The sequence below is a fragment of the Cyprinodon variegatus genome, unplaced genomic scaffold (assembly GCF_000732505.1).
Source record: "Cyprinodon variegatus isolate N-32 unplaced genomic scaffold, C_variegatus-1.0 Scaffold1068, whole genome shotgun sequence".
In the NCBI taxonomy this organism is placed as follows: domain Eukaryota; kingdom Metazoa; phylum Chordata; class Actinopteri; order Cyprinodontiformes; family Cyprinodontidae; genus Cyprinodon; species Cyprinodon variegatus.
The window spans coordinates 48817-76346 of NW_015151521.1; the positions used below are offsets into that span (position 1 = coordinate 48817).

The following is a 27530-nucleotide window of genomic DNA, read 5'->3' on the forward strand; positions in this document are numbered from 1 at the left end:
CCTGCTCCAGCTTGACAGTTGATAAAGCTGTTGTAGAATTTAGGTGTTTAATTAAGTGTAATTACCTGAAAACACTAAATAAGTTCAGGCTAGACTGAGAGTGTTCTGTTCTCAAATTTAAATGGTGAAATCCAATGACATGTAAGACGCCTCCACATGACATGCTCTTTAAGTTGTTTAATAATCAAGTTTTTCTTGCCTGCAAAAATCCTGTCTTCTGGGTCACTTCAACCACAAAACAGGCTTAAGTCGGATGCAACCGGACTTTCACTTCAACTTTTCTAAACATGTTTTGACACCTTTCCAGGAGTCTTAGTTAATTCACTTGAGCGATCTGTACTTGTTTTTAAGCCCCCGAAGCCCCATCCTCCTAAATGCATTACAATTCAGATGTAAATCATTGATAAATGTTTATTCTTTCTTCTTAAAGCAGAAGCATCCCCCCAAAAAAACCTAAAACTGTCAAAACATAAAAAGATTAGCTCTTAAAGTATATCCAGGAAATGATAAAAACAACCTTGAATGAAACTATGTCACAGCAGAAAAGGAAATAAACACATTTATGGGGCAGATGATAAAAAGGCAGAAGTAAAATCCTTTGAGTGGAAGGGAAATATTTTCATAGAAATATTACAACTCCAGTGAAGCAAATTAGGACTACATTTTTTTTTCATGCCTTTGAATCATTAAAGAGAGACAAAAATGGCTGATCAAATGTACACAAAAACAGTTTTTAAAGAAAAAGTTAATATTTTACTTACTTACATTGTTTCTCTTAAAATAGTATATAAGTATTTACAGACCAACCTGGACACATTTTGCAGATTGTACTGTTTCTGCGTCCTGAATTGTTGTCACCATGCAGGAAACGCCAGTATTTTATCTTGAAAAAGTTCATGCCCTCCTACATGTTGCCATTTCTTTGTAAGCTTTCAAAATTGTAAAAATGCAAATGCTTCAAATTGACCAAAGTTATCCAAGCTGAACAGATTCATTATTTCTCTGTGTTATCATTCGGGGAACCTTAAAGTGTCATTAGTCAGAACATGGCATTGACTCCTATGCAATCATATTGATGGTTTCTCACGTCTGTGACTGTGGGTGTAAAGGGGGTTGGAGTAAAATGTACTAATAAATGCAGTAGAGCCACTTCTTAACTTCCTGTTGAAAGTCAGAGAGCAGCATCAACACACCGATCGACAGTAAGTAGGCATTAGGAAATCTGACAAGTCGTCTTGGTTTGATTTTGTTTATTCTGCAAATCCTTACTAGAAATTAAACTGAATTAGTTTTAAGTGACACAATTTCTTTCTATGTTTAAAAAAATGTTATTATTAGTGTTTGAATTCAGCATTAATTACTATCTGCTTACAGGTGTAATTTACCATGGACTTTACTGATGTGCCAAACATATCTGATGGTGAAGATCTCTATGACATCTTTAGGGATAATTACACATTTCCTATATTTCCTGAGGAATTCGTTCCTGAGATTTCTCCCATCCAGATATTTACTCTGGTTCTCTACGCCCTTGTGGTCCTGCTTGGAGTACCCGGTAATGCCCTGGTTTTGTGGGTGACTGGCTTCCGCATGAAACGCTCTGTTACCTCTATTTGGTTCCTAAATTTGGCGCTGGCTGATCTTCTCTGCTGCCTCTCCCTTCCTCTGCTCATGGTGCCCCTGGCACATGATGATCACTGGCACTTCGGCCCGTTGGCTTGCACTCTAGTCAAAGGACTATTCTATTTAGTAATGTACTGTAGTGTTCTGCAACTGGTTCTGATCAGCTTAGACCGCCTGTTGCTGGTCAAAAGACCCATCTGGTGTCAGAACCACAGACGTTCCAGGCAAGCTGCATGGGCATGTGGAATTGTCTGGTGCCTGGCGCTGGTGGGCAGCATCCCGCAGTTTGTCTTTGCACGGCAAATTAAGGTTGGGGAAATTAAGAGAGAATGTGTATTAGGATACCCCCAAGAGACTGTCTGGCCGATTGCATCCTTTCGCTTCATGATGGGATTCATCCTTCCTCTCTTTGTGATCATTATCTGTCACTTGGTGGTGTACAGCACCACTCAGAGTGGAAGGTCACGTGGTCGGGTCAAATCTAAAAAAACTTTGAGGGTCATTATTGCCGTGGTGCTGACCTTCTTCTTGTGCTGGCTCCCCCTACACATCATGGACTTTATCGTTTTGGCCACGAGCCGGAGTTCTCACCACAGTCCAAGAATCTACCTGGCTCATGTGTTGACTGTCTGCCTGGCATATTTCAACAGCTGCCTGAACCCTCTGATCTATGTGTGCATAGGGAAAAGCTTCAAAGACAGCATGAGCCGCTCCTTGCGCCAAATCCTCCACTTCCCCACAGAGGATGCAGCGTCAAAGGGGAGCGCCATTCAGGTTGACACCAAGAGCACCAGCAATGGGAAGGAGACGAGCAAAATCTGATTGACTTCATTTTTACAAACAAAACTCAATTTTTATATCTCTTGATATATATTTAAGAAGAGTTAAAACTGCATCTGTTTTGGCCATTCTGTTTGGAATCCATTGTGAAGCTTATCCACATATTTTCATCAGACAGTCCATGTTGACCTCATTCTAAATGGGTAGGTGGACTCCTGCAGAAGCAGCTGTAGGGTTGAGTAACTCATTATTGAAAAGCAGAATGTCTTGCAAAATTTTTGGATATTTAAACACTCACTTTTCTAAAACTGCCTTTTCTCGATTTAAAAATATTCAATGCCCATAACATTCCATCTCAGTACTGAATGGGAAGGCTTGTCATTAATGTTGCAGTACCTCATACATGCCACAAGAGAGAGACGTTCTCTAATTGTCAAAAGATCGACTTGAATGCATGATTTGAGATTTTTTGCAATATTATTTTTTGGAGACAATAGGTGTTCAGTTGGCATAATGGACCGAAGGCATTTTTTTTTTTAATCTAAAGCATGCATATTTGACAGTTCTTCAAAGTAGATAAGAAGAACGAAAATAAGAATACCATTTTCATTTTTTTAAAAAGTTGAGCTGTTTTTTTTCTTTTTAAAGCAAAATAAAATGTTTTTTTTTTTCAAAATGTTGAGCAGGATTTTTTAAATCATTGTTTTACTAAATGCTCTGAAACTGTTGTAAGAATGTACATTTTTTAGAAGACGTTGTCGTTGGTTTATCCACACATTTAAATGTCATGTTCTATGTAAAAATAAACATCCAATTATATTTATTCTCAACAATTTACTGCTGCAATTATTTTGTTTTGTTTTTTGCCCCAGGACACTGCATGTCCCAAGGGACTCACCCTTTTTTCTGTTGGCAAAAGGGACGTCTTTTGGACCTATTCCCTTTTTTTGTGAGGGACGGATGCTTGCATGGACAAGGTGTGCACAAAAAAATGTTTAGTTCAAGGGCCCTGAGCAGATAGCTTTTACATGCAAAATGCACCCTTTGGAGCTAAGTTTGGTTCACATTACTCTATGTCTGCTGGCCTCCATTCCATCAGTCTCTCCTGCCTGGCTCTTTGGGGTAAAAACATTTATTTTTTTCATGTTTCTCATACATCTCACAAGATGGATTTCAGCATTTTTAAATATCAGGGCCACCAATACTTGTTTAAACGTTACTCCTGTAATCAGTGAGGAGTTGCAATATGAATAAAATTAACTATTAATTAGACAGCTTTAAACATTAAACTAAGAAAAATGGTTTGTTTATTTATAAGACCACTAACCTTCACGTTTACTCCATCATTCGACTCCACTCTTTCATCTGGCCCGGTATTGGGGCTGCCTCTAACCCTAAAGAATCATCTAATATCCATCTATTAATCAAATGAAACATAAATAGCCCAATGAAAATATAATTTTGAGTATACATTCAGGTTCTTGTTTGGGTTAATTTGAGTATTTTATTTAGAAGAAGTCAGTGTATTAAAGTAAGTAATTTATAGAAAAGCATATGTGAGAAAAAACTATTTCAAGTGCACTGTGATAGCCAGGTGTTTTTCTTTAAAAGTAAATGTTCCCTACATTTCTAGCATATGACATATATTTAGTTTTCAACTAAAACTAAATATATGTTTTATACTTGACTCTGTGCTAAGTCAACGTATACAGTTTGGTTTTAATGTTACTATTATGACTAATATTATTGATTGTTAAGAAAGATTATTGTTTGAAGAAACAGTAGGCCAGCATTCAACAACCTTTGACACTTAAAGACCCACTTGGAACACTTTCCACAGAGGAGAAAAAACAGGGACCTACAAATTTTTTCTGATTTCTAAAAAGAAAGATACAGATGTATACACAGTTTTTTTCACCTTTATGCTTTGTATTACGAAATGTATGAAATGAAAAGAAACTGAAATTATTTTGTCTAGCATCAAAGGAACAATATGGGCATGCAGCAAATTCCAGAGACTTTTGCAAAGGAGGCAGGTCATGTATATCAGTAAAAAAACGGACCGGCAGCAGCTGCTGCTGACTGGGCTGTTTATAGACTTCCAAATATTTATGATAATTTATTTTCCCAAGCCACACAGAGCTGCAGCATAAAGTATGTTCACACCAAACGCGTATTTCTCAGCCGGGGGTAAGGATTCCCATGTTATCTCTATGTAGAAGGTGGACCTTGAGTGAAGCTGAGCAAGGAAAAGGTGGCAAATTTAGATAGACACGATTTTGGCGAAGTTGTCGACATTTGATCCCCACCTTGATTGAGAATGAAGTTAAAAAATCTGAACTTTTCTTTATATTCCCTTTACGAAAATCCAGTCAGGGACTACATGTGGCTGTGAGCTACAGAAAGGAGTGCAGCAGAGACAAGTTTTTTTAAAATTAACAATGGAAGATACAACCCAATAATGTTCACAAAGGATGAAGCGGGAATGCTCCTAAGAGGATTTAAACAGACATTATGTAGGTTTGCAGACTTTCTAACAATACTACAACCTGCGGTCAAAATAAAGAACTGCAGCACTCTTGTAATCATCCATGTAGCTCGGGCTCATGCGAGCACACTTCAGAACAGAATAATCCGCTGCAAAGATCACCTAAGAATCTCCACAGAGGTAAGAAAAGTACTTTATTATATTTATTGTTTGAAAAACTAGGTCCTCAATATATTTGACACTAAAATGTATTAAATGGTCTAAGATAAATACAGACTATACTGTAAGGGTTACTATCTTTATTATGTCATAATGTAAATAAGTTCTATCATGTCACAAAAAGTTGTGTCTTTATCAAAACATCAATCCTTTGCTAACCAACTACACAAAGAATGAATTAGGCGACTATAGTCCATTGAGCCCATGTTAGTTTAATTACCTGGACAGCTCATAGTAAACAGCTAGCTGCCAAACCTTTCAATATTAAAATTTTTTTATGAGTTACGACTATGTTTTCTCTCTGCAGTTTTTTTAAGGCACTGATTTCCCCCTGCTCCTGTCTAAACTCCAGAATGCAATCTCATTGTTTCACGGATAGGCAGAGGTACCGCTGCAAATGACTCTCATCCAGATCTGGCCTCTGGAGAAGGTGGTATTCTACATTTAGGTTAGAATACTCAGGTCAGTGACAGGCAACATTCATGTTGGTCCTAGTGCCCCCTGATTTACATTACAACTTCAATGTCTTACCTTATGTAAGAGCAGATCAGACAATGTTGAAGGTGGTTGGTTGTGGGGGTTTTTAGAAAGAATATTGGTGGGGCTTCAGCCCCCAGAAAAGGACTAAATATGTTGATGGTTGACATGCCAAGAGAAAAAAATGACAACAAATTCTATTGCTACTTTGTTAACAAAATGAAGCACTACTTCTATGACTTGAAAACATTTTCTTTTTATTATTTATTGCTTAAAAAAGTAAGCAAAACCAATGCAATGTGTACAAAAAGGTACCAAATTGAGACCAAATTACAATTTACATACTACATTCATTGCAAACAAGGCCACGTGATGATATATACAAAAGCAAACATATATATACAATTGTGTGTTGTCTGGTGCCAGTGTTTTTTAATGATCTTGTGCATTTATGTTACATTTAAAAACATGCATATATGTTTACTGGTTTGATAACATCTACCAGACCCTGTGACTCACGGATGCCAACTTATAGGGGCTTATCGGTGTAGAGAAGCAGTAGCAGACAGAAAATATCCGTACATGTCAGTGATAATCCACATGGTAAAAGAGGTGAAGACAGGGGCAGTTAAAAATAAAACTTGAGGTTTCACTTCTAGTTCAGAGTTTAACAAGCAACAAGTAAATGCCAATGAATCATGTATCTGCGCTGAATGTACTTGTTAAACATTTATTTTTCATCTGTTTATTAGATGCTTTCCTATGGGATTTAAATGCATAGCAAGAGCAATAAAAAGGTTTTAGTAACTACCAAGAAGAGCTGGGAATAAGATATTGCGCAGGTTTGAAAGAATAAAAGAGATCAGTGGAAAACTCTAAGTTGAAATATGTAAATTATTAGTAGCAGTGATTGAAAGAGAGTGTTTCTAAACTTTAAGGACCTATTGGATCTGGTAGGGAAACAGCAATCCAAAATAACTGTCAGCTACCCACACAAGAGGGTCGGAAAAAACTCTCATAAAAGTAAATAAACAGCATGAGGCAAAAGATTTTACTTCTAACTCAGTAATATCTATAATTTGGAGCAAGTCTCAGTAAAATAAAGAGATGCCTGGAAAGGAAAATATCAATACCAAGGAGGACATGAAAGCAGGACAGAAAACATGAAACATTTCATAAAAAAGATAAAATAATCAACAGTCACAAATAAAGGAAATGTTTAGTGCCATTTGAATGAGAAGCATTGAACTAAAAAATAATCGTCCCTAACCCTTTCCAAACATAAGGGAGATCACAGATGGAAGAAATCATGCAAAATTGCACTGTTAGTCATATATGAGTCCAGTTTTAGGGCAAGGTAGGTTTAGACTCTTCTTTAGGAAAGACAAATCAGCTGCAAGTGTAATGCTGTAAATTAGTCAGTAGCTGAAAAAGTGTGCTTGCATATATGTACAAAGGACCCCTCTATTAGCAAACCGTTCATATTCCAATTGAGTTCTAAATACACAAAATGGTGCAAGAGAAGCCCCTATGGTATAATGCAGATTTGCAATATGAGGACATTTGAACTTTACTAATGAAAACATAAATTTGAATTTTCTTAAATGAGGCCAACACCTCGCAGAATCCAGGTCCATATAATATTTTGTTGCTTCGTGGTTCAAATATGTATTTTTTCTTCTTCAAGTGAAATTTGTTAAATGTAGGTCCAATATTTGGAGGTTCTTTTACACAGCCAGAATAATTAGTGTTGCGCATTAAATTAGTTTTGCTTCATATCTGAAATGTTTACCTGTTGTTTTAAGAAAAAAGAAAAAAGGCTCAACTAAGGGTTTTGATTCCATGTTTGTTCTGCAGATAGAGAATTCTTAAAAAATGCTTTAATAAACTTAATTATAGAAGAAAAAACTATTGATACCCCAAGTTTAAGGAAAGAAAAACCTAATAGATTGATAAAAAGACAAAAAAACAATGGAACAGGCCTGGAAAAATGATGGTGGCCCTTAAAAAAAAAAAAAAAAGAAGAAAATAAAGTCACCAAATGGACATGTTGAATCAACGTCTGTCCACTAAGTGGACAAGCATTTTAAAGGTAAAGGTTAGAAAGACCATATCCAAACAGCTTGATGCTCCTGTGGCTACAGTTGCACATATTATTCATAAATAAAGAAGTTGGCCAACCTCCCTTGGAAAATTGGTGACGAAACAAACAGACTGATAAAATGAATGGTTAAAAAAAAGAGCAGAATAACTTCTACAGAGACTACAGGTTAACTTCAAACTCAAGGAGCATCAGTGTCAGATTGTACCATCCGATGTTGAAAACAATTGTTGAAAACAAAGTGTATAAAAGCCAAAGTGGAATTTGCCAAACTACACGTTGACAAGCCACAAAGCTTCTGCGAGAATGTCCAATGGACAAATGAGACAAAAATTTAACTTTTTGCCTAGGCACGTCAGCTCATGTTCACGAAGAAAAAAAAAAAAAAAAGGAAACATATCATGAATAGAACACTGCCCCTACAGTGACACATGGAGGGGGCTCCGTAATATTCAGGGGCTGATTTTCTTCACTTGGCATTGGTTGTCTCGAATCTCTCCAGCGTAAAACGAAATCTCCCACTATCAAGGGATTGTAGAGAGAAATGTGCTGCCCGCTGACAGATAGCTTGGTCTCAGTCGCAAACAAGAATGGCTAAGAGGAGATCACTAGACTATTCTGAAGTGGCCTTCTATGAGCCCTGACCTTTTGAAGGCTGGAAAAAGGCACCCTTCAAGCCTATGACAAGTAGAGCAGTTTGCTCATGAGAAGTGGACCAAAATACATACTGAGAGGTCCAGAAGTCTCATTAACAGTATTAGGAATCTTTAGATTTAAGTGATAGCTTAAAAAGGTTGTGCAACAAAATATTAAGCTATGGGTAACATTGTTTTTGTCTAGGCTTGTTTCATGAGTTCATTTTTTTTTAAATAATTCTATTGAAGCATGGTTAAAAACAATGTCTGAATACCATTTGTTTTTATGGCTGTTGGCACGGGATAACACAAACTGGATGAAAAGAAGGATGCCCATTAATCTAGTAGCTAATGGTTGTCAAGTTCTCTGTAATTTCAACCAGAAAGGAGGTCAAATTAGATTTTTAGCAATAATCATTATGGTTGACGCATCTCATCAAGGGTACAGCCGAGGTAAGTTTGTTTTGGTATTTAGTTTAATATTTGTGACCAAGTAGAAGATAGAAAGAGTTATTTTAATACCTTCATGGTATATGTTCAAAGCAGGATTTGGCTCAAACAGTGGTCATTACTTTAAGAGACCCTGTGCGGAATCGGAGAATCTTCTTTTTAAGAGCATGGGAGGCTTTGATTTTGACAAAGGCTTTTGGCTGAGTTGCAGCACTGGCAGAAGCTTGCGGTGATGCGGATGATGAGGAAGATGTAGAAGCAAGGCGGGGGGGTAGCTGCTGGGGCCACACAAGTCCTCCGCTCTCATCTGAATCACTGGAAAGCGAGCTGGAAGGCGGGGAGTACACCTCACTCATGCTAGACTCTGACTCAACAGGGACGGCCCCTGCGTAGCCCTCCTCGCTCTGACAGAGGGGGACTCGGGCCTGAGAGTCCTGGCGCCAACGTTGAGCAGGCTGCTGGTGGGAATGGGCCTGGGAACAAGAGTGACCGTTGCGAGCTTTTCGAGAAGATCGTTTATGTGCCTGCGCTGCATTTTGGATCTCACCCTCATCTTGGCTGAGCTCCAGGTTGGAACACCACCGTCGATTTCCACTGTGACCCTTATTGGCCACCTGGGCTGGGGTGACTTGGATTTGGTTTTGGGGAGGATTGGTTCGACCTGGGCGTCTTTCTGCGGTGTTGTATCTCTTTTCAGGAATCACTCTCTGTCCTGGGAGGCTGTTTTCAGACTGGGATCGGTTGGTTTTGTTGTTTGCTTTCTTGGATTTCTGTCGATCATTGTGACTTTTTTTAGGAGCTTTGGACTTTGAATTGGGCTGGTCAGGAGAGGCGGTCGCTCGGCTGGCCTTTGATTGTTCAGGCTTATAGTGTCTCGGGGACCGTACAGGAGCATGACAAGCCTGTCCTGGAATATATTGAGCACTGACTAAATTGTGTACTTGATAAACAGGAGGCTTAGGATGTAAATAATGTTGGGGGGATGGAGGTTCACAGCAAAGGTCAAGATTTCCTAAACCACAGTTTGGCTCTAAAGAGGGCAGAGGTGATGGTAGTCTCCCTGTCAAGGGGTTTGGTCTGGACTGGGGGTAGGAGAGAGGCAAATAACAACCTTCCTCAAAAGATGGGGCCTCTGCCCTGCGGGCCTCCCCCTCTGGCAGGTCACAACCCCATTCCTGTCTCTTAAGGTTTGCCGATAGGTCAACATGGGACTGAGGATGGGGGTCAGGAAGGCGTTGCTCCGGGGTTAGAGAGGGAGTTCTCCTGTGTTGGGAGCTGTGTGTGGAGGCCCCACAGTATGGGGGGTCAGGGGTTAGAGTAGTGCGAGGCTGACATGGCCGGGGTAGGAGAGCGTATCGCTGGATGAGACTCAGGATGTAACCCTCCACTCTGAATGCCTGTTGGTAGTCTTCCTCCAAGATCTGATCCTCTGTGGGCTGCTGCTGCTGCTGCCAGGAGTGACTGACGATGCTGGGGTCCCACTGCCAAGAATCCATAACTGACCCCTCCTCTGCAATGCCCTCCAGTGGTGGGTGAGGTGCAGAAAAAGAGCGAGGAAGGCTGGGCCGAACCACTGATACATCAAACTCCCCATTCAGCATGAAGCTGTCTCCTAGTTAGAGAGAAACAACAGAGTTAGCCAAAATTTTGTCATGACTATAATAAGCACATGGAAATTATTTATAAAAATAGTAAACTAAATTAATGAAGCAAAAAAAGTGTATATAAATATGCACCTCTTTACAGAGTTTAAAGTTTTTTTTGCAACATTTAATACATTGGCTTTAGTGTCAATGGGATGACAACAATGCAACTTTGTGGAAGTTTCTTTTAAAATTTACCATCATTCAGTTAATTACGCTATATTTCTAACTTGAAATCTCATAATTATTGTATACATTTGCAATCTGTCTCCTATAAGCTAATGCCAATAAATCAAATCTATTGCAATAATCTACCATCAGAAATCTCTTATTTAATAAATAGGATCCAACTATGTGTAATGTAATCTCCAAGTAGTACAGTCGTTCAATGAAGGCCTCAGTGGCTCATTAGAGATCATGAGTAGTGTTCATACTGAAAACTAACACTGCACATTCCAGCAGTACCGCAAAGCTAAACCTACAGCCAGGGCAACAATAAATTAGATTAGATCAAAGTGTATTTGTTTGTTAGAATAGCCCAGTCAGAGGTCTGTTTGTTTTCAGTCTGCATTTACAAAGCTGGTAGAAATATTTGGATCTTGTTTATTCACAGTAAAATGTTGTTCTCATGATGTAGAATGTAAACTTCACATACACAGACTTCACTTTAACTGCTATAATATTCTATCTAAAGGTCACAACATCCATCGTAGGAGACAATTTTCACATCATAGTTTTGGAAAACCCCCTCCTACCTCATCTTCCTTTGTAAATAATCATCCGCTTGTGTGTAAATAACTCCCCAAAGTAATGTTTTGAAGCAGGGGTTCTCAAGTTCAGTCCTCAAGAGCTACCATACAATTTTTAGATGCATCTCTTCTCTAACACACCTGAAGCTAAAGGCTCAATCCACTCATTTTACTCAACATAGGCATGGTAACGAGCCACTCAATTGATTCAGGTGTGTTAAAAATGCTCCAGAACAGCTTATCTACATTGATAGTTGATTAACAGGCTTTTGCTGAACTGCAGTCATCAGAATCAGCTGTGCTAAAGCAGAGAAATCTCTAAAACCTGCAGGACAGTGGCCCTCAAGGACAGTCTTTGGGAATGCCTGGCTTATAGTATAACATTTTAAATTTAAAATCCTTAGCAATCCATTTGATGCTGAGGGTGGTTATGTGTCACATTCAACACACAGACAAAATTGTTGGTACCCCTTATTTAATAAAAGAAAAAAACCCCACAATGTTTACAAAGATAACTAGAATCTGCCAAATTAATAATAAATAAGAATTCTATTAAAATTAACAAATCCAGGTACGACTATAGGTCCATGCCTCAACAGATTTTTTCTAAAACTCATGGCAAAAACCTGGACAAAAATTATGGTAACCCTAGAATAAGAATTTAATAATTTAACCAAAGGGAAACAATAAATCTCCCATATTATACAACATGTGAAAATAAAATGTTTTAACAATAAGAACCCCGGAGGATGTTTTTGCCATTTGCGCAGGAAAATTCCTCTCGGATTAGAAAGATGACCTTTACTAAAAATCTCCTCATTCAACCTTTCTCTGTATGAGCTGTTCTGGCTTTCCACACCCCGTCCTCCCAAAGGCCACGCCTCTCCAACATCATAAGGGGGATGCTTTCAAACACAGCATTTTGAGAACACATTAGATAAGAGGTGGAGTAAGGATATGGTAGAACTGAAAGGGTTTTTTTTATTTGTGAACCTCATGCACAGGCACCAGGACAAATATGACTGTTACATAATGTTTATAAAGGGATTTTTTTTAATAACCTCTAAATTAAGGTGTGTCTACAATATTGTACTCAATCTATCGGCCTATATATAGGTCTACAGGAAGTCACTTTGCTGTTTGGTGATGCACAAAGTGTCTACCACACTCAACATGGACCAGAGGGAGTGATGTCTTAGACATTTATAAATAATATGATAGACAAGCATGTTAAAGGTAAAGGCTATAAGACCATCTCCAAGCAGCTTGATGTTTCTGTGACAACAGTTGCACATATTATGCAGGAGGAAAATTGATGACAAATCAAAAAGACGGATAGTATGAATGTAAGAAAGGAGCCCAGAAAAACTTCTAAAGAGACTAAATGTGAACTTAAAGCTCAAGGAACATCAGTATCAGATCGCACCATGTATCATTGTATTAGTCAAAATGGACTTAATGGGAGACCAAGGAGGACACCATTGTTGTAAACAATTATAAAAAGCTAGACTGGAATTTGGCAAAGTACTTGTTGACAAGCCACAACTGGTAGAATGTCCTATGGATAAATGAGACAAAATTTTAATTTCTGGCCAAGTCACATCAGCTCTATGTTCACCAATAAAAAAATGAAGAATATCCAGACAAGAGCAATGGCCCTACTGTAAAACACGGAGGAGGCTCTGTAATATTCTGGGTCACTTTCCTTCATCGGACACACAGTGTCTAAAATCTCTCAAGGGTACAATGAAATCTCCGACTATGAATGAATTAAGGAGAGAAATGTGCTGCCCAGTGTCAGAAAGCTCAATTGCAAGTTAAGGGCCTTGCAACAGCATAATGATCCAAAACACGCAACTAAAAATAGAGGAAATCATTGGACTATTCTGAATGGCCTTCTATGAGCCTTGACCTAAATCCTATTGAGCATCTTTAAAAGTAGCTGAAACATGAGACAATTGGAGCAGTTTGCTCCTGAGGATTGGACCTAACTACTTGCTGAGAGGTGAAGAAGTCTCATTGACAGTTGGAGGAATTTTTAATTGCAACAATTGCCTCAAAAGGCAGTGCCACAAAATATTAAGTTAAGGTTACCGTAATTTTTGTCCCGGCCTGTTTAATGAGTTTATTTTTTCTAATCATTCTATTGAAGCATTGTTGAAAAACAATGTATGACTTCTTTTTTCTAACCTTCATAGGAATTTGTAGTTATTTTCACTTTTGTCTGATTCAAGTAGTTTCAGTGATTATTGTAAATTTTCTTTCACTAAACATGAGGTAGCAACTATTTTGTCCAAGTGTGTATTTTCAATCTCTTGACTTTTCTTACCTATAGACTTCGGCCTGTCATTGTTGTAAGTCCCGCAATGGACAGGCTCATTGGGATCTGCTGCGGTAGATTTTCCTTTTGGTGATTGACCCTCACTTGAATCATAGAAACCTAGGACCAGACCAAGAAGACATTTCTTATTTATCATATCTCATCATTATACACATTTTCTTAAAAACTTCCTGCTAGAGACAAATAGTGTTGAACCACCATCTAAAAAAAAACAAAACCCCTCTACATTTATAAACTCTATCATCATTATTGTCTGACTACTATCAAGAAAATAGTTTTTGGTAAAACAATAACTTAAAAATTCAGTTCAATTTAGTTTATTTATATAGCGCCACTTCCCAACACATGTCATCTCAAGGCACTTTACAGAGACAAAAATACAGAGCCATTCTTAGCTGCATTATTGATAACATCTTGACTCCTTACAAAGAGCATTTTCATTTAGAAAAAAATTTAATTACACAGCTAATAGATCTCAGGAAACAGAAACCTTTTAAACAGCAGGAGTTACCAGAACTCGGCCGACTGTCACCGGTTTCTCCTTGAGCTCCCTCACAGCAGCCGTCATCGATGTCAATCTTCATATCTCCCACCTGCTGCTCCAGCGCCTGCATAAGGCCCCATGGAGAACTATGGAGAGCACTCTGCAACACAAACCCATTCTCATTACTTTATTGCTTGCTCCCTCTGTTTTTCAAAATGGTTGATATGCTGATTTTACTGTAAGCATGAGGAAGAGGATGTGGCAATTTGAATATCAAACCAAATATTAAGATGAAACTAATTATGTTCCTGGAAGAGAATAATGTGATCTTTTAGCTACGTGCTTCCCCAGTTGCAGTTCTTTTTTTGTTATACATATATCTCTCCTTGTGTGTTTCTTCAAAGACGAGTTGTGTGTCTATTGATTTGATTGATGGGAAATAGAAGATAAATGATCTGATTCAACAGAGTCATTTCCTTTCATCCTATTCCAAATTATAAAAATGGCTCAAATCTATCAACAGCAAGTGTCAAAACAAATGTTAAAAACAAAGCAAAAAAAAAAAGAGAGAGGGAAAAAAAGCACAAAATTACAAATCTCGTCACTGCAAGTCACTGCTGTTCTTTATTAAAATGCATCCACATGCAGTGACAATATCTGAAACTAAGGGCTTCAACATCCATCAAGGCTCAAATGGAGACCAGTCAGTTTAAACATGAATAATTCAGGATTGTCTGCTACAAAGGGGGATGTTCTTTAACTTGGCTTGTGGTGGTCACACACACACACACACACACACACACACACACACACACACACACACACACACACACACACACACACACACACACANTCACACACACACACACACACACACACACACACACACACACACACACACACACACACACACACACACACACACACACACACACACACACACACCCCACACACACACACCCACACACATGCATAGATAAAGACACATTCTATTCAAATAGGCAAAGGGGATCAATATTACAGACACATTTATGACTCACAATTCCTTTAGAAAACAAGCATATACTCATTGGGTTATATTGAATAAAAGGATTATCAGAATATTATGTAATGTTTAATGTAGTAACAAAACCAATATTAAAATGTATTTTAAGACTCACTGCAATTATTTTGGCAACAGACTGCATGGCGGGGACTGCATCGTGTTAAAAGCCAATAAACACAAATTGTTCTTTGTAAATTATAAAAACGGTACAATAGTTGCTCCTCCTCACTTTTAATACCAAGATCTGGACTATGTATTATGAAAATATAGATGTGCTGTCGTAAAGCATGAAAATATCAGTAGTAGCACCCCCGCACCCCCCCCCCCCCCACACACACACACACACACACACACACACACACAAACACAAGCATTGATTCATTCATTATGGCAGGGCTTAACTGCAACCACAGTACATCAGACCAGGTCTACTGCAACATTCCAAGAGCATCTAAGGCTTAACCAGCTCCTCAGTTTTGGAATGTTAGATTAAATCTCCTGATCCTTGCCTACAATCACCTGAAGCATTAGAACCATTCAACTTTAGACTAAAGTGCCTTGCTCAGCCCTACAGGACTGCAGTGAGCACAGCCTGGGCAGTTTTAAAAGAAGATGCTGGTCTGGGAGAAAACGCATCACTACACTGTCCTCTATTCACTTTTGCACTAATGTTGTCCTACCTATGAAGACTATCAATGATTTTCCAAACCAGAAGCCAGCACAGTTTGGACCCTGCAGAATGTCCATGATGCAGCCAACAGATCAGCTGATGGACTGGCCTGCAGCAGGACTCTGGGAGAACTAAAAATGTGAATCCAGCAAGCAAAGTTCAGGTAAGAGCAGCGAATCTAAGACCACTCCAACAACAACAACCTAATAAACATGTGGAGAAGCACCAGGACCATCACAGATCTGAAGCATAGTGATCAGCGGCTCTGACTCTTTAATCTTCTTTATGTGTTTGTCTGCATCTGTATATAAATATATAAAAGCACATACATATAAAAACAGAACAATTTTAGCAGGACTGGATAAGCCACTGCTTCTTTCTGTTTCCTATTAAACACCCACTGTTGGGGTTACTTTCTGTTAAAGTCTGGAATTTCTTTTTCCATTTTTTGTTTTTTCTTGAACATAAAAAAAGCAATGAAGAAAAAAAAGAAAGAAAGAAAGACTAGTCACAGAGCAAGTCTGGTCAGACTGTTGGTTTTTGTCAGACTGGATGTGTTAGATGGTGACATCATCTAACACACACTAACATATGTAGTCACTTGCATTCAAGCTTGTCTTGGTTTGTTAACACACATTGTTGTGTATCTGGGACTTCTGAGCTACAATTCAAATATAACTAGTTGGAAAGCCTTAAAACCTACCAGACATCAGCAGTCTAAATGTTCTCTTTTCCTGTCTTTTCTTTTCTCCATACTGGGAGCCTGTAAAAACTAAGTAGGGTTGCTACAACATAAGCAAAGCTTAAACTCAACACATGCAGCTGTGCAAGCAGCTGTTTGTTGGAGGCAATGCCACTGTCACTCAAGTCTTCATTCAGGAGATTGAACGTGTCCTCGTGACAAGGTTACACTATTTTTACACTCCAGACCTTCTTTAATGAAGCGCCTGCTGCTGCCAGCAGCTCTCCTGCACATCTTTGGTCACTGTCTTTGTTTCCCAGCGCCAAATTAAACACTGCTGCAAGGAATGTACACAGTGAGCAACACAGTTGATGAGAAATCACTGAAAAGCTCATTAATCACAGTGACAGACTGTGTGTTTTTCCTTTTTTTTAAAGACAGTTCCCTATTTTTGAGCAAACTGCTCATCTTTTAGATTTTGCACTTTTTTTCAGAAGATTAATACAGACACTGATCTATCAGAACCAGTTCTCATCTAATTGATAGCCAAACTGTTTGTTTAAACCTCTAGATAAAAAAAAGCTCTTTAAGCATACAGATGAAAAAACAGGTTGGCATTGTTGAGGAATTGTGTTTTTTCGTGTGAATTCTTTGGAGCGTTTCAATAGCATTCAAGGATCAGTTTGTCTCAGGCATTTTTTTCAATCAAGAAAAATAATTGTATGATTTTGTAAAAAAACATTCCACTGATTTTAAAGAACTTCCATACCTCTCACCTCTCATATATGGAGGATAACACAGGAACAGAAAAGAGAATCATTGTAAAATAATTGTTTTTTTTAAACAAATAAATCTTTCAAAATGAGTCGAAAATCTACAGATAAACCCACCCAAGCCACCCAAAACACTTTAATTCCCAGGATTAGGAAACAAATGACATCTTGGCTTCATGAGAGGAAGTAACCCAAGTCTGAGTCATGAAAACAACACGGTTCTTGTCATGGGATCAACAGATAATGTAAGTAGTTATTCAGAAACCCCACCAACAGGAGGAATAATCAAATTTAAGGATTCTGTGGGAGGAAAGGGTAATACCAGGATAATATTCAAAAACCACATTAAAAATCATATCATCAATGAAGACATTCCTTTAAAAGGTTCTTCTTTATTATTTACTAACAACATTTAGGAGCCATAATGACAAACTGCATATAGGTAGCAGTACTACGGGAGGAGATTAAGTTAATATCAACATTTTAGGCAAAAGGGAGAAGAAAGCTAACTGTATTAGTCTTAGACTTACTGGAGGAAAGCAAGGCTCTAATATATTTCCATTCACTGTTGCTATGTTCCTAACAATCACTGCATGGCTCCACAGGGAGAAACATGCTTCCTAACAGCCAAACTCATCAGAATAATAATGTTGGTCAGAACTGAATAAATGACATAATCTCTAATATTATCAACTGCTTTGCTTTTTAGTTTAGAGTTTTTTTCAAACAATACTCATACCGGACTTGTTTAAGGGTGCTTTGTATATAACCTACTTTGATAAAAATATTTTTTTCTGATTTTCCCCTTTGTTTCTTTCCCCTGTTTTTGTACTAATGATCGATTTTAACGTGTTAAACACACACATATCATCATTGTTCATTGAAAACTAACAACTGTGTTTCTTGCTTTCGTTATTCCAACTTTTCTTGAAATATTTCTTAAATTCAGATACACAAAAAACCATAAATAATGAAGAACATTTTGATTGTTTAGCATCTTTCACAACTTAAAAAACCCCCCCACAGAAGCTAGAGATAAATGTGCAGGCTCCTCACCTCCGCACTCTAAAGTCTGTTTGCCCTGTTTTGTCCCATATGTGGTCATAATTCAAACAACTGCTGTTGTAGGGCAAATAACCCAAGCCATGCTTCTGTGACCTCTTCACCCCAAACACTGTCCTTTCTTTGTTTTGACAAGGCTGCGTATTGTCTTACTGTACACAAAGCTCCAGCATTAATGCATTTTGAGTGGAGATCTTTGTTTTGGCTGCTGAAGGGCAACTGGGTAAAAAAAAAAAAAAATGGGATGGAGGAGGGGAAATTATTGGAAATCAACTAATCAATGATTCGGTTTCACGCAATCGATCGTTTACAACCTCTTTAGGTGCACATACTCAAATACACACAGTGCCACACAAAGGAAAATGAAAAATGCTCATTCTGAAAAAATAATCTGTAAAACAAAAAAGAAGAAAAATATTTAGTTCATACAAAAATCTTTTGTTTTTTTTCAGATTCCCTGACATGCCTGACAGATCTCACACTGGCATGCTGACAATGTGTGCACTGTAGCACTGCTGTTTTACTGCATCCTGTGTCCCACAGAGGTGGGGGATGTGGGAGACAGCAGACGCACTGAGGCCAGACTCTCTGAGAAAGCAGAGCTTTTTACACAGCGGGCAAACAAAACATCTGGGATTCGAACATCTTAAACGAAGCATGTCCATAATTGAGTCCAGTTATGAACAGACCCATATAACAAGTAGAAGACGAGTAATTGTTTTTCAGCAATAAGCATTAATCAGTTCAGATTAAAAAGAAAAGAAAAAAGAGCTGGATATTTTATATCTACTGTAGCAACATGAATATAGACTGAAATCAGCTGTTTGTCTGTTAAAAAGGAGTCTGTCAAGTGAACAGATGGGACAGTTTTGTAATTTCCACCAGAAATATATAAAAACTGCCCTATTTGTCCACATCTAAAACATCCCAAAACATGATCAAAAATCCTCAAATGCCAAAGTTTCCGTAGGCTGCTGCTTTGTGTGGGCATCCACTTATTTCCCATAATTACAAAAATGTGTTACACATTACTGATTACTTCTGACTAAAATGATTTTCCTTTAACTCTGACGTCAGTAGACCAAATAATAAAAAAAGTATACAGACTGACCTTTAGAACTAAGTAGAAATGTTTGATGAGACTTGGATGCTGTTTTTGTTGAGGTCCAGGATGCACAGTTTCAACATGTTAGGTGGTAATTATTTTGGTAACACAGCTTTGTATTTAAAATATATATTAAAAAGAAAAAAAAAACGCTTAGGTGAACATTGTCATTGGAGCCTTAAAGTTCCTCTTTTTTCTTCTTTATCCTTCCATCCTGTAAGGATTTGAGGCTTTATGTACAATGCTGTGTATCTGTGCTGTAAAGAGTACCAATATTGATTGCACATTTTTCTAGATGTATCTGTATAGTAATACATTCTCTATTTTACACAACATGTTCTGTAATAAGAAGAGGGAAGAAAAAGGCATGCAGCCAGCATGCCTGACCCAATGTAATTAAAGCTATGTTGTGACTGGATCCACACAGAGTAGTCTGTGGGAGGCCGGATCCTCACACACACACACACACACACACACACTACAGACACACACACACACACACACACACACACCCTGCCCCCAGTTTCACTGTTTGACTTTACTTCTCATCTCTTATTTTCATTAGCCCATGGTCATATTTTAAATCCCTTATCTCAACACTGTAAATGTTTCTTTAAGATTCTTTCATTCCAGTTTGACAGAGGGGCTATTCTGAATGCATGCGATGTTTATCCAAGCAGAGTCTGAGTACACTCTTGACTCTGTCCTACAGTGGTTTGTAGAAAGCAGCTTGAGTTTAAAAGAATCCCTAAACAGAAACGCAGTCGGCTCAGTTTATGCGAGTGAGCCATCTTTTAAACCACTTAGAGTCCACTTTAAGTTCTCTAATGAATACATAATTTTAATATTTTTTGCAGGGACATAATTGTCTAAGCAGGCATCATAAAGAATGCAAGAGGAAATTGTTTGAGTGCTAGAGCAAAGCGACAGAAACCAGAGAGCAAAACATGCAAATGGTCTGTCACTGGTGACTGATGTTTTGCTTTATATACAGAAACTAATGGCTGATCACGAAATCCTGCAGAGTATGGCAAACAAATTCCTCATAATGGCTATAAAAAAATAAAAAAATAAATAAAAGCTTAATTTATCAACAGCAACCTTCTTCTGAAGTTGGAAATTCTCTTGACAAGAAGTAATTGTCATTATCAAGATATCTGCATGTTTCAATACAATCTCATTGATGTTGGTTTTACTGGAAGTTTCATTTTGGAATAAAACATTGCATGTCAATAACAAATCTGACATAGCATAAATTAGAGAAACAATAAATGAAAAAAAAAATAATAATATAAGAGTAGTTTGGGTATATTTTAGCTACATTAACAGCTATGGTTTGATTATATGTTACAATGGACTGCCATACATGGCTGCAATCATTACAATCTTGGAAACACTGAGCTCATTTATATCACATTTGGCTTCAAAGATCAACTTCCTAACTACTAATTGATGCATGTGTGTCACAGTCATGCAAAATTCATCTAATCCCATCCACCATCTCCAAACTCTCTCAGCAGGGTTGCTCAGAGGCAGGTCAGAGCTCCATGCTTTCTCAGCTGCTGTCTGGTGTCCTGCAGCTGTCAGCACCTTTAGCATAACACACACTGTATCCAGGAAAAATAAGGCCCCTCCACTCGGTCCGGGGGCCCTCAGTCACGTCAAAAGCACGCACGCGCCAACAAACACTCACACCCGGGCAGTCTCTAGGGTCAAATGTTTCTATATCACGCTCTAATGGCTTGAACCTGTACATAGAAGATGAGATGGGGGGATTTGTCTCGACCACAGATGGTGACCTGATATTTATGAAGTCTCTATCTGAGGCTTCAATTAAAGTCCAATTCCCCTCTGAGGAATATCTGACTTAATCAAAACGCATGGGCGACCAGAGGAGTGCAGAAAAGAAAAACAAAAGAAAAAAATGACATGTCATGTAATTTATTTATTTTTTAAGTTTATGCACAAATAGGGCGCAGAGACACTGGTGCGCACAGGAAATCATGTCCCGCATCTCTCAAAATTTCGTTTGCGCTAATTTGATCTTGAAACAGAATGATGGACAAAGTTTAGACTCAGAGACTACGTCATGGCACCGGGTACAAGGCCTGCTTATGCGCGCGTGGTCATCTGACTGAGATCGGCATGATTAGTATTCTGCTCCATATGCGCCTTTTGTTAGGCCACCGGCGAGGCAGAGGAGCAGACACAGGCAGGGAGGAACGAGGTGTGGTGACGAGACCCTCTTTAATAATGCCTATGTTTTATGACGGCGCATTGCTTAAGAAAGCACAACAACAAAAAGGAAAGAAAACAGCAAAATGTGCAGAAAGCGTACCACCTAATAACCAAAGATAGAGATAACATAAAGAAGCAAACTTTTAGAATTTAACCTGTGGAACTGGATAGATAATTTGTAATTGTCTACAATTTAATCAGTGTTTTCAATAATAATGATGTAATCTTAACAGTTAAAACACACTTTTACAAATGCATGTACTCCATGCATTTAGATTCTAAATTTATGTTAAAATCTAAACTACAATACAAGCATTATTTCTGCACAATCAATGGCCCCATACGTCATTTAATAGACTCATAAAAGGGACCTTTGCTAAGCCAACCCAGCAATAGAATTTCTTTAACCTTCTCGTTTGCTCTCTATACCAAAAAGTAAACTGACAGTGAAGATGTTCCAGGTTTAAACAATTAGGAAGGTTTGCTAACATTGAAACTTAAGCATTTGTGTTATCATTTACCCATTTAAATCTGGATATAGGATAAAATAATTTCACAAACAAACTCACTTCCTAAATCAGATGTCTCAGCAGGTCCTGTCTTTACATTAGTTTAGTTTGATTTATCAGTTAACTCTGTGAAACAAATTAAGAATTTTAAACATCTCAGCTGCTTCTGCGGCTTAGATTGGCTAAAAAACAGGTAAGCTAACCAATAAGCTCATTCAAAGAATTGTACTGAATGTCCCTCCCTTTTTTGAACACTTTCTACAGGATGCTGCTCAGATTGATAAATGTAGTTCAATTTGAATTCTACATCCATCAGGCTTATGCCAGGTTAGTAGAAAGTTATCCATTGGTGAGAGTGCAGGAGGCAAGCTAATTGGAAACACCGGTATTGGTCCTTCATCCTTATAAAAAGGCTTAGGTGCTGTGTAGCATCAGAGGGATATGGGCTTATTTCTCCCCTCACTTTTGTCATGGTTATTTTTTTCAGGTTTTGCTTTGACTTGATTTGGTTTATTTTAGCCCAGTTTGCTTAGTTTAACTCTCAACATTTTCAACCATCACTTGTCCTGATTGCCAGATTTAGTCAGAGTCTGTTCTTATGTGTAAACTTAAATTACTTAGATTGTCCAATCAGTGCAGCTTAATATCAGACACAGATCAAAAACAAATAGGTGATTATGAATGGCTATTTCATTTATCAAAAGAACAAAAAAACAACACAAAAACAAATTGATCCAATGTGAACAACCAAATTCACTTTGTTTTTTAATGGGTTTATGGTGAATAACAACATCCTAGAATTTTAACTGTCCTGCATGATTAAGAGATCTTTCAATAAAAAACTATCTAAAGACACAGAGTTGGATAAAGGGCCAAAAGCAAGACATAATTCCAAAATAAAATGCAATATAAAAATAAATGAAAATAAACTTCCTGTCATCTGTATGTCTGGAAAGGGCTACAAGCCATTTGCAAGACCTAAACCCCAGCAAAATATGTTGAGAGCCTTTATCCACTAAAAGCTTATCTTGTCCCTTAACACTTCACAGTGACAACAGTAAGAATGCTATCCTGGGTAGGAAAGAAACTGTAGACTGCTGTGCTGAATCTGGAAAGCCTTATGGATTAGTGGCAAAGACATATGAATAATACTAATCACTTTAGGAAAACATAAAAAGAAAAACTACACAAAAGAAAAGCTAAAACAGTGCATTTACTTTCCTCTTCCTACCTCCTTCCTTACTGCCAACACTATTCAGAGAGCACATATCTTGGCAACCACTAATGAACTTTCCCTTTTGGTTTAAGTGTCTTTACACATTTGATCTGTTCAGAAGCATGTTATTTGCATTGTGATGGACTATTTTGCTAATTCAGGACCTGGTAAACTTGTTATTTATGGAATCGTGAATTCTTATCTGTCATAAACAGTTGCAAAGGACGATTACCCTCCAGCAGATTGTGACCTCAAGCTCAAGCATACTTGGGTTAAGCATGAGGACTTTTTTACAAAGCATACCAACATGTTCACCTTTGCACAGTTTGGAATTGCCCAGTCAAAGTCTAGACTTGACTAGTTGGGGTTCAATTATTATTTTAAGGTTTAATTTGGTTTGTCGAGCCCCTCCCCTCCCCATATGACTAAAATCATAATTTTAAACCAATCTTTGTACTTGTTCTGATTAATTTTTTAGATTCAAATTTTTTAACTCATAAATTTTCAGTTTGAGAAAAACAGTAAGACAGAGAAAAATCTGTAAGAGGGCAAATTCTTTCTCACCACACTCTGACCAAAGCTTTTCTTTCATCTGTCTCTCTTTTTGCCTTGCTTAATGTTTCTGTAGTGCTTGTACCAAAGGCAATGCAGATTTTCTAAGCTGTGTCTTGTGATTAGCCATTCTAAAACATGGTTCTTGGATTTCTAAGAAGTCTGGATCTGTTTTATTTTCTTTGTATCTGATCCCTTTGGAGTTTATTCATAGAAAAAATGGCTATTCCTGCCTTACAGATGACTGCCAGATTTACTTTCCTTAGACACCTAATAAACCATGCTCCATCAAACCCTATTATCTTGTATTGAGGACATGAAGCTTGGATAGCTTTGCATTTTCAAAGTTTGAAATGAAAGGACAACAGAGGTTGTTTCAAACAGGCCAATACAGTCTGAACCTTACACAACCCAGTTACTAATAATGGTTGCCTGGAGCTGTACATCAAACAATGCAACAAACCTGGGATTTATTATGGAGCTGGATTTTTTGGGATATCTGATAAACACATTAGCTTTACTTTTCAGAGAAGTTTCTTCCAGTTACATAAGACAAATGGCAAAACTTCAGCTGGTTTTCTCCATGCATTACCTGGAGAAAATAGTACGTGTTTATCTCAGTTTATCTTAACAACTGGAATGCACGTTATGCTAGGGTTGGTCAGGCTTCATTTTCACACCTTCAGCTTTTTCAAAATGCGGATGCCTGTATTTTTCCCTATCTTTGCCCACATCTTTCCAGCTCTGTCCTCTCTATATTTCCTCCGTATGCATCGTGGAGTGAATGAGAAAATCCTGATGTTGGCTTATAAAGGCTTAAACGCCCTTGCTCATCTAAGACTCCCTGTTTTGCTCCAGGCTCGTCTTTCTTCCAGTCCCTTAGATTACTCAACCAGCTGCTTTTAGTTCTCCCCAAAACAAGACAGAAACTTAAAGGAGATCTCTTTTTCTTATTGTGGCTCCTAAACTTTGGGAGCTTTAATTGTTAGACAGACATCTGTGCTTCCTGTTTAGAATTCCCTTTAAGAAACAAATCTTTTTTCAATGGATTCAGTCATATTGTGAATTGAGATGCTCCTCTAAATGGCTCTATTTTCATTAATGTTTTAATATAATTATTGTTACAATTATCATATTTTTTCAGTATATCACTCTTGATAAACCTTTTTTTTTAAATTAAGTTTATAAATACTTTATAAATACATTGGATTAGATCCCAAATATGCCCGACATCCAGTGTTACAGTACAGTGCAAATAAAGATTTGTCACCCATTTAATTGCATTGATCTCTAAAAGGCAATATCTTTGCAAGATATTTTCATGAATCTAAAGCTTATTTTATTTTTTACTCAAAAAAACATATGCATCCCACATCATTTTTTTAACTGACTTTACCTATATCTCACATCAAACTCTAATTAGTAGTTGGTAAGATTGACAAATGAATACATTTCTCTGCTGGACACAGCACACAACCAATGATTAGTGCATTTAAGTGATCCAACACCTCAGTTTAGGTTTCTTATTTTTATTCCTTAATATTCATCTCACATTTTTACCTGCATTCACTCTTAGTTATATTAGATTAGTTATATGCTACATAGCAGCAAAAGGTTTGATGTCTATGTGACCACACTGCATGGCTTTTAGTAAAATCTGGCAACAATAAAACACAAGCAAGTAGTTTGTGAAGAGCACCAAAGCGGTTTAGGATAGCCAGGTTTCATTATCAAAGATCTTCAGGGATCATTTAGAGCCAAGCCGTTAAAAAGCCTCGTAATAAGGTCAACGCATTCCATTAGGATGACTTTCAATTCTTAAAGACGTTTCCTGCAGAGCAGCTGCTTTACAGACTTATAAGGAGTTCAAAAATGAGTTAGCGTCACTGCACATACACACCTGCAGTACTGCATTTTTTTATTTCATTGATTAGTAGATATTCACAAACACTAACATATGGCAAAACCTGTGAATATGATAAATATTATAGTCAGCTTTTTCTTAAGTTTATCATCCCATTAGTTAGGTGTCAAACAGCAGATCAAACACATATAACCTTTTCAAGCTTATATAGTAATGTGTTGAAATCTGTCAAAAGTTTGTTTTCCTATAGCCTTTAACACCAGATAATAGGTTTGAACCTCATCCCTCCTCTAAAATCATTGACTTATACATTCTTAACCTAATAAGCAGTTTCTATTTTTGAATTTTCTTTTATAGAAGTCTATATTTAATCAATTCATATAGATGAGATTTGTCAGGTTTTTGTTTTTTGGAAGAAAATACACCTCTTGAAAGTCTGTAATACTCTTTAGACAGAAAAGAAGCCGATTGGAGGAGCTACAATCTCCTGTTTGTTTGCATTGAAACCATTATTTGTCTTGATTAACCCAGTTTTCTACTCTTATAATCCTGGTATTGTTTAACGACGCAGCATATAGGCGCAACTTTCCAAAAGCTCTGCGTCAAAAGTACATATTGGAAAAAAAAAGACAGTAATGTATTGGGATTTTTCACAGTTTACGAGCTCAGGCGCGAATTTCGTAATTCTTATGATATTCAGAAAGCACAAATAAGAGCTTGTTAAGGGGTGAGACCTACAAAACTCTTCAACGAGGGAACAAAGGGCCATTAAATAGAGGGTCTATGCCACAAGCGGCGGCTGCTCCTCCCCCTGATTTCGCTCCCCACAGGCATAAATCTCAACCCAAAGCACAGAAACGCATTACAGCCTTTCATACAGAGAGCCTATTTATCAAGTTGGGTAACTTTTTTGCAGTTAGAGGTCACCTCAGCACAAAAGGCGCTGGCCCAAACGCAGAGTCCATCCAACGGTCAAACAGATCACAATGGAGATTCTCTGCAGGCTTTCAGATATTTAAAAGTGTAAGGACTACAAATGACATGACTAAAGACAGATGAGGTGATGTTTTTAATAGACCAAGGAAATCTAACCGTGCAGTTTAGGGAAAAAAAATGACACTTAGAAACTCCTTACCAACTGACGCCTCAGCGTCAGGTTTTCCTGGCCCCAGCTGCTGAAGCATTCCAGTTCTCCTCTGGAGCCATCCTGGGCCAGAGACTCACCCAGAGCCAGGGCTCCCAGCACCAGACGCTCCTGCCTCTGTCTGCGCAGCTCCAGCTCACACAGCCCAGCCAGACTGGCCTCCAGGCGCTCCTTGGTCCGACTGCGCTCAACGGTTGCTGGGAAGGAGAGCGCACGCTGCATCTCCACCCAAATAAAGTCTGCTGTTAACAATCAATCAATAAAATTAATTATAATAAAAATCCAAATGTCAGCTTTAAACTCTGTTGTTTTCTGAAGTCCGGATTGCCCAGGTTTAGGAGGGCAAACGCAAACTACAGAGGGTCCAACTCTATCTTATTCCTCATGATAGCGCGGCTGTCTTGGAGCAGCGGCATGGTTTCTCTGTCCTCCTCTGCGCTGCACATTTTTTTTGGCTTGCAGCTGTCAAACGCATCCATGGAGCCCCGCCCTCCGCGGAGCAGCCACGGGGGGAAATTGAGGGGACTCACCCCCCCGCCTCCCCCCCACTTTCCCAACCCTTTTTTGTAAAATCAGTTTTTGCAGTATTGGATCCAGGAGGCTAGGCTGAGGTGCTGAGCTGCAAAGTGTCCCATCCCCCTTGATTCTTTACAGTGACGCGTCGACCTCACCCATCCTAG

The 27530-nt window shown here is 38.2% G+C and overlaps 2 protein-coding genes across 3 annotated transcripts; one reads left to right on the forward strand and one right to left on the reverse strand.

Moving 5' to 3' along the window:
• Positions 1 to 1172: 1172 nt before the first annotated feature.
• On the forward strand, positions 1173 to 3149 carry LOC107101236 (C5a anaphylatoxin chemotactic receptor 1-like). Its single transcript, XM_015400066.1, has 2 exons — positions 1173 to 1202; positions 1375 to 3149. Exon 2 carries the CDS (start codon positions 1387 to 1389, stop codon positions 2443 to 2445), a length of 1059 nt encoding a protein of 352 aa, XP_015255552.1. The 5' UTR covers positions 1173 to 1202; positions 1375 to 1386; the 3' UTR covers positions 2446 to 3149.
• A 2683-nt stretch (positions 3150 to 5832) lies between these two features.
• On the reverse strand, positions 5833 to 27415 carry dact3 (dishevelled-binding antagonist of beta-catenin 3). 2 transcript variants are annotated; one of them, XM_015400069.1, is made up of 4 exons: positions 26842 to 27415; positions 13997 to 14150; positions 13495 to 13605; positions 5833 to 10385 (listed from the first exon to the last, which is right to left on the reverse strand). In XM_015400069.1, exons 1-4 carry the CDS (start codon positions 27070 to 27072, stop codon positions 8878 to 8880), a joined length of 2004 nt encoding a protein of 667 aa, XP_015255555.1. In that variant the 5' UTR covers positions 27073 to 27415; the 3' UTR covers positions 5833 to 8877. The 2 variants fall into 2 exon arrangements, with proteins under 2 accessions (XP_015255555.1, XP_015255556.1); XM_015400070.1 differs by having other exon boundaries at positions 14018 to 14150; positions 26842 to 27412.
• Positions 27416 to 27530: the final 115 nt, after the last annotated feature.

Excerpts from the sequence above, each read along its gene's own strand:
- LOC107101236 (XM_015400066.1), top strand. The coding sequence starts at position 1,387 with ATGGACTTTACTGATGTGCCAAACATATCTGATGGTGAAGATCTCTAT.
- dact3 (XM_015400069.1), bottom strand. The coding sequence starts at position 27,072 with ATGCAGCGTGCGCTCTCCTTCCCAGCAACCGTTGAGCGCAGTCGGACC. Across the intron at positions 14,151-26,841 it reads TGACGCTGAGGCGTCAGTTG|AGTGCTCTCCATAGTTCTCC; the intron begins GTAAGGAGTTTC and ends TTTGTGTTGCAG. Across the intron at positions 13,606-13,996 it reads TAACTCCTGCTGTTTAAAAG|GTTTCTATGATTCAAGTGAG; the intron begins GTTTCTGTTTCC and ends GTCTGGTCCTAG.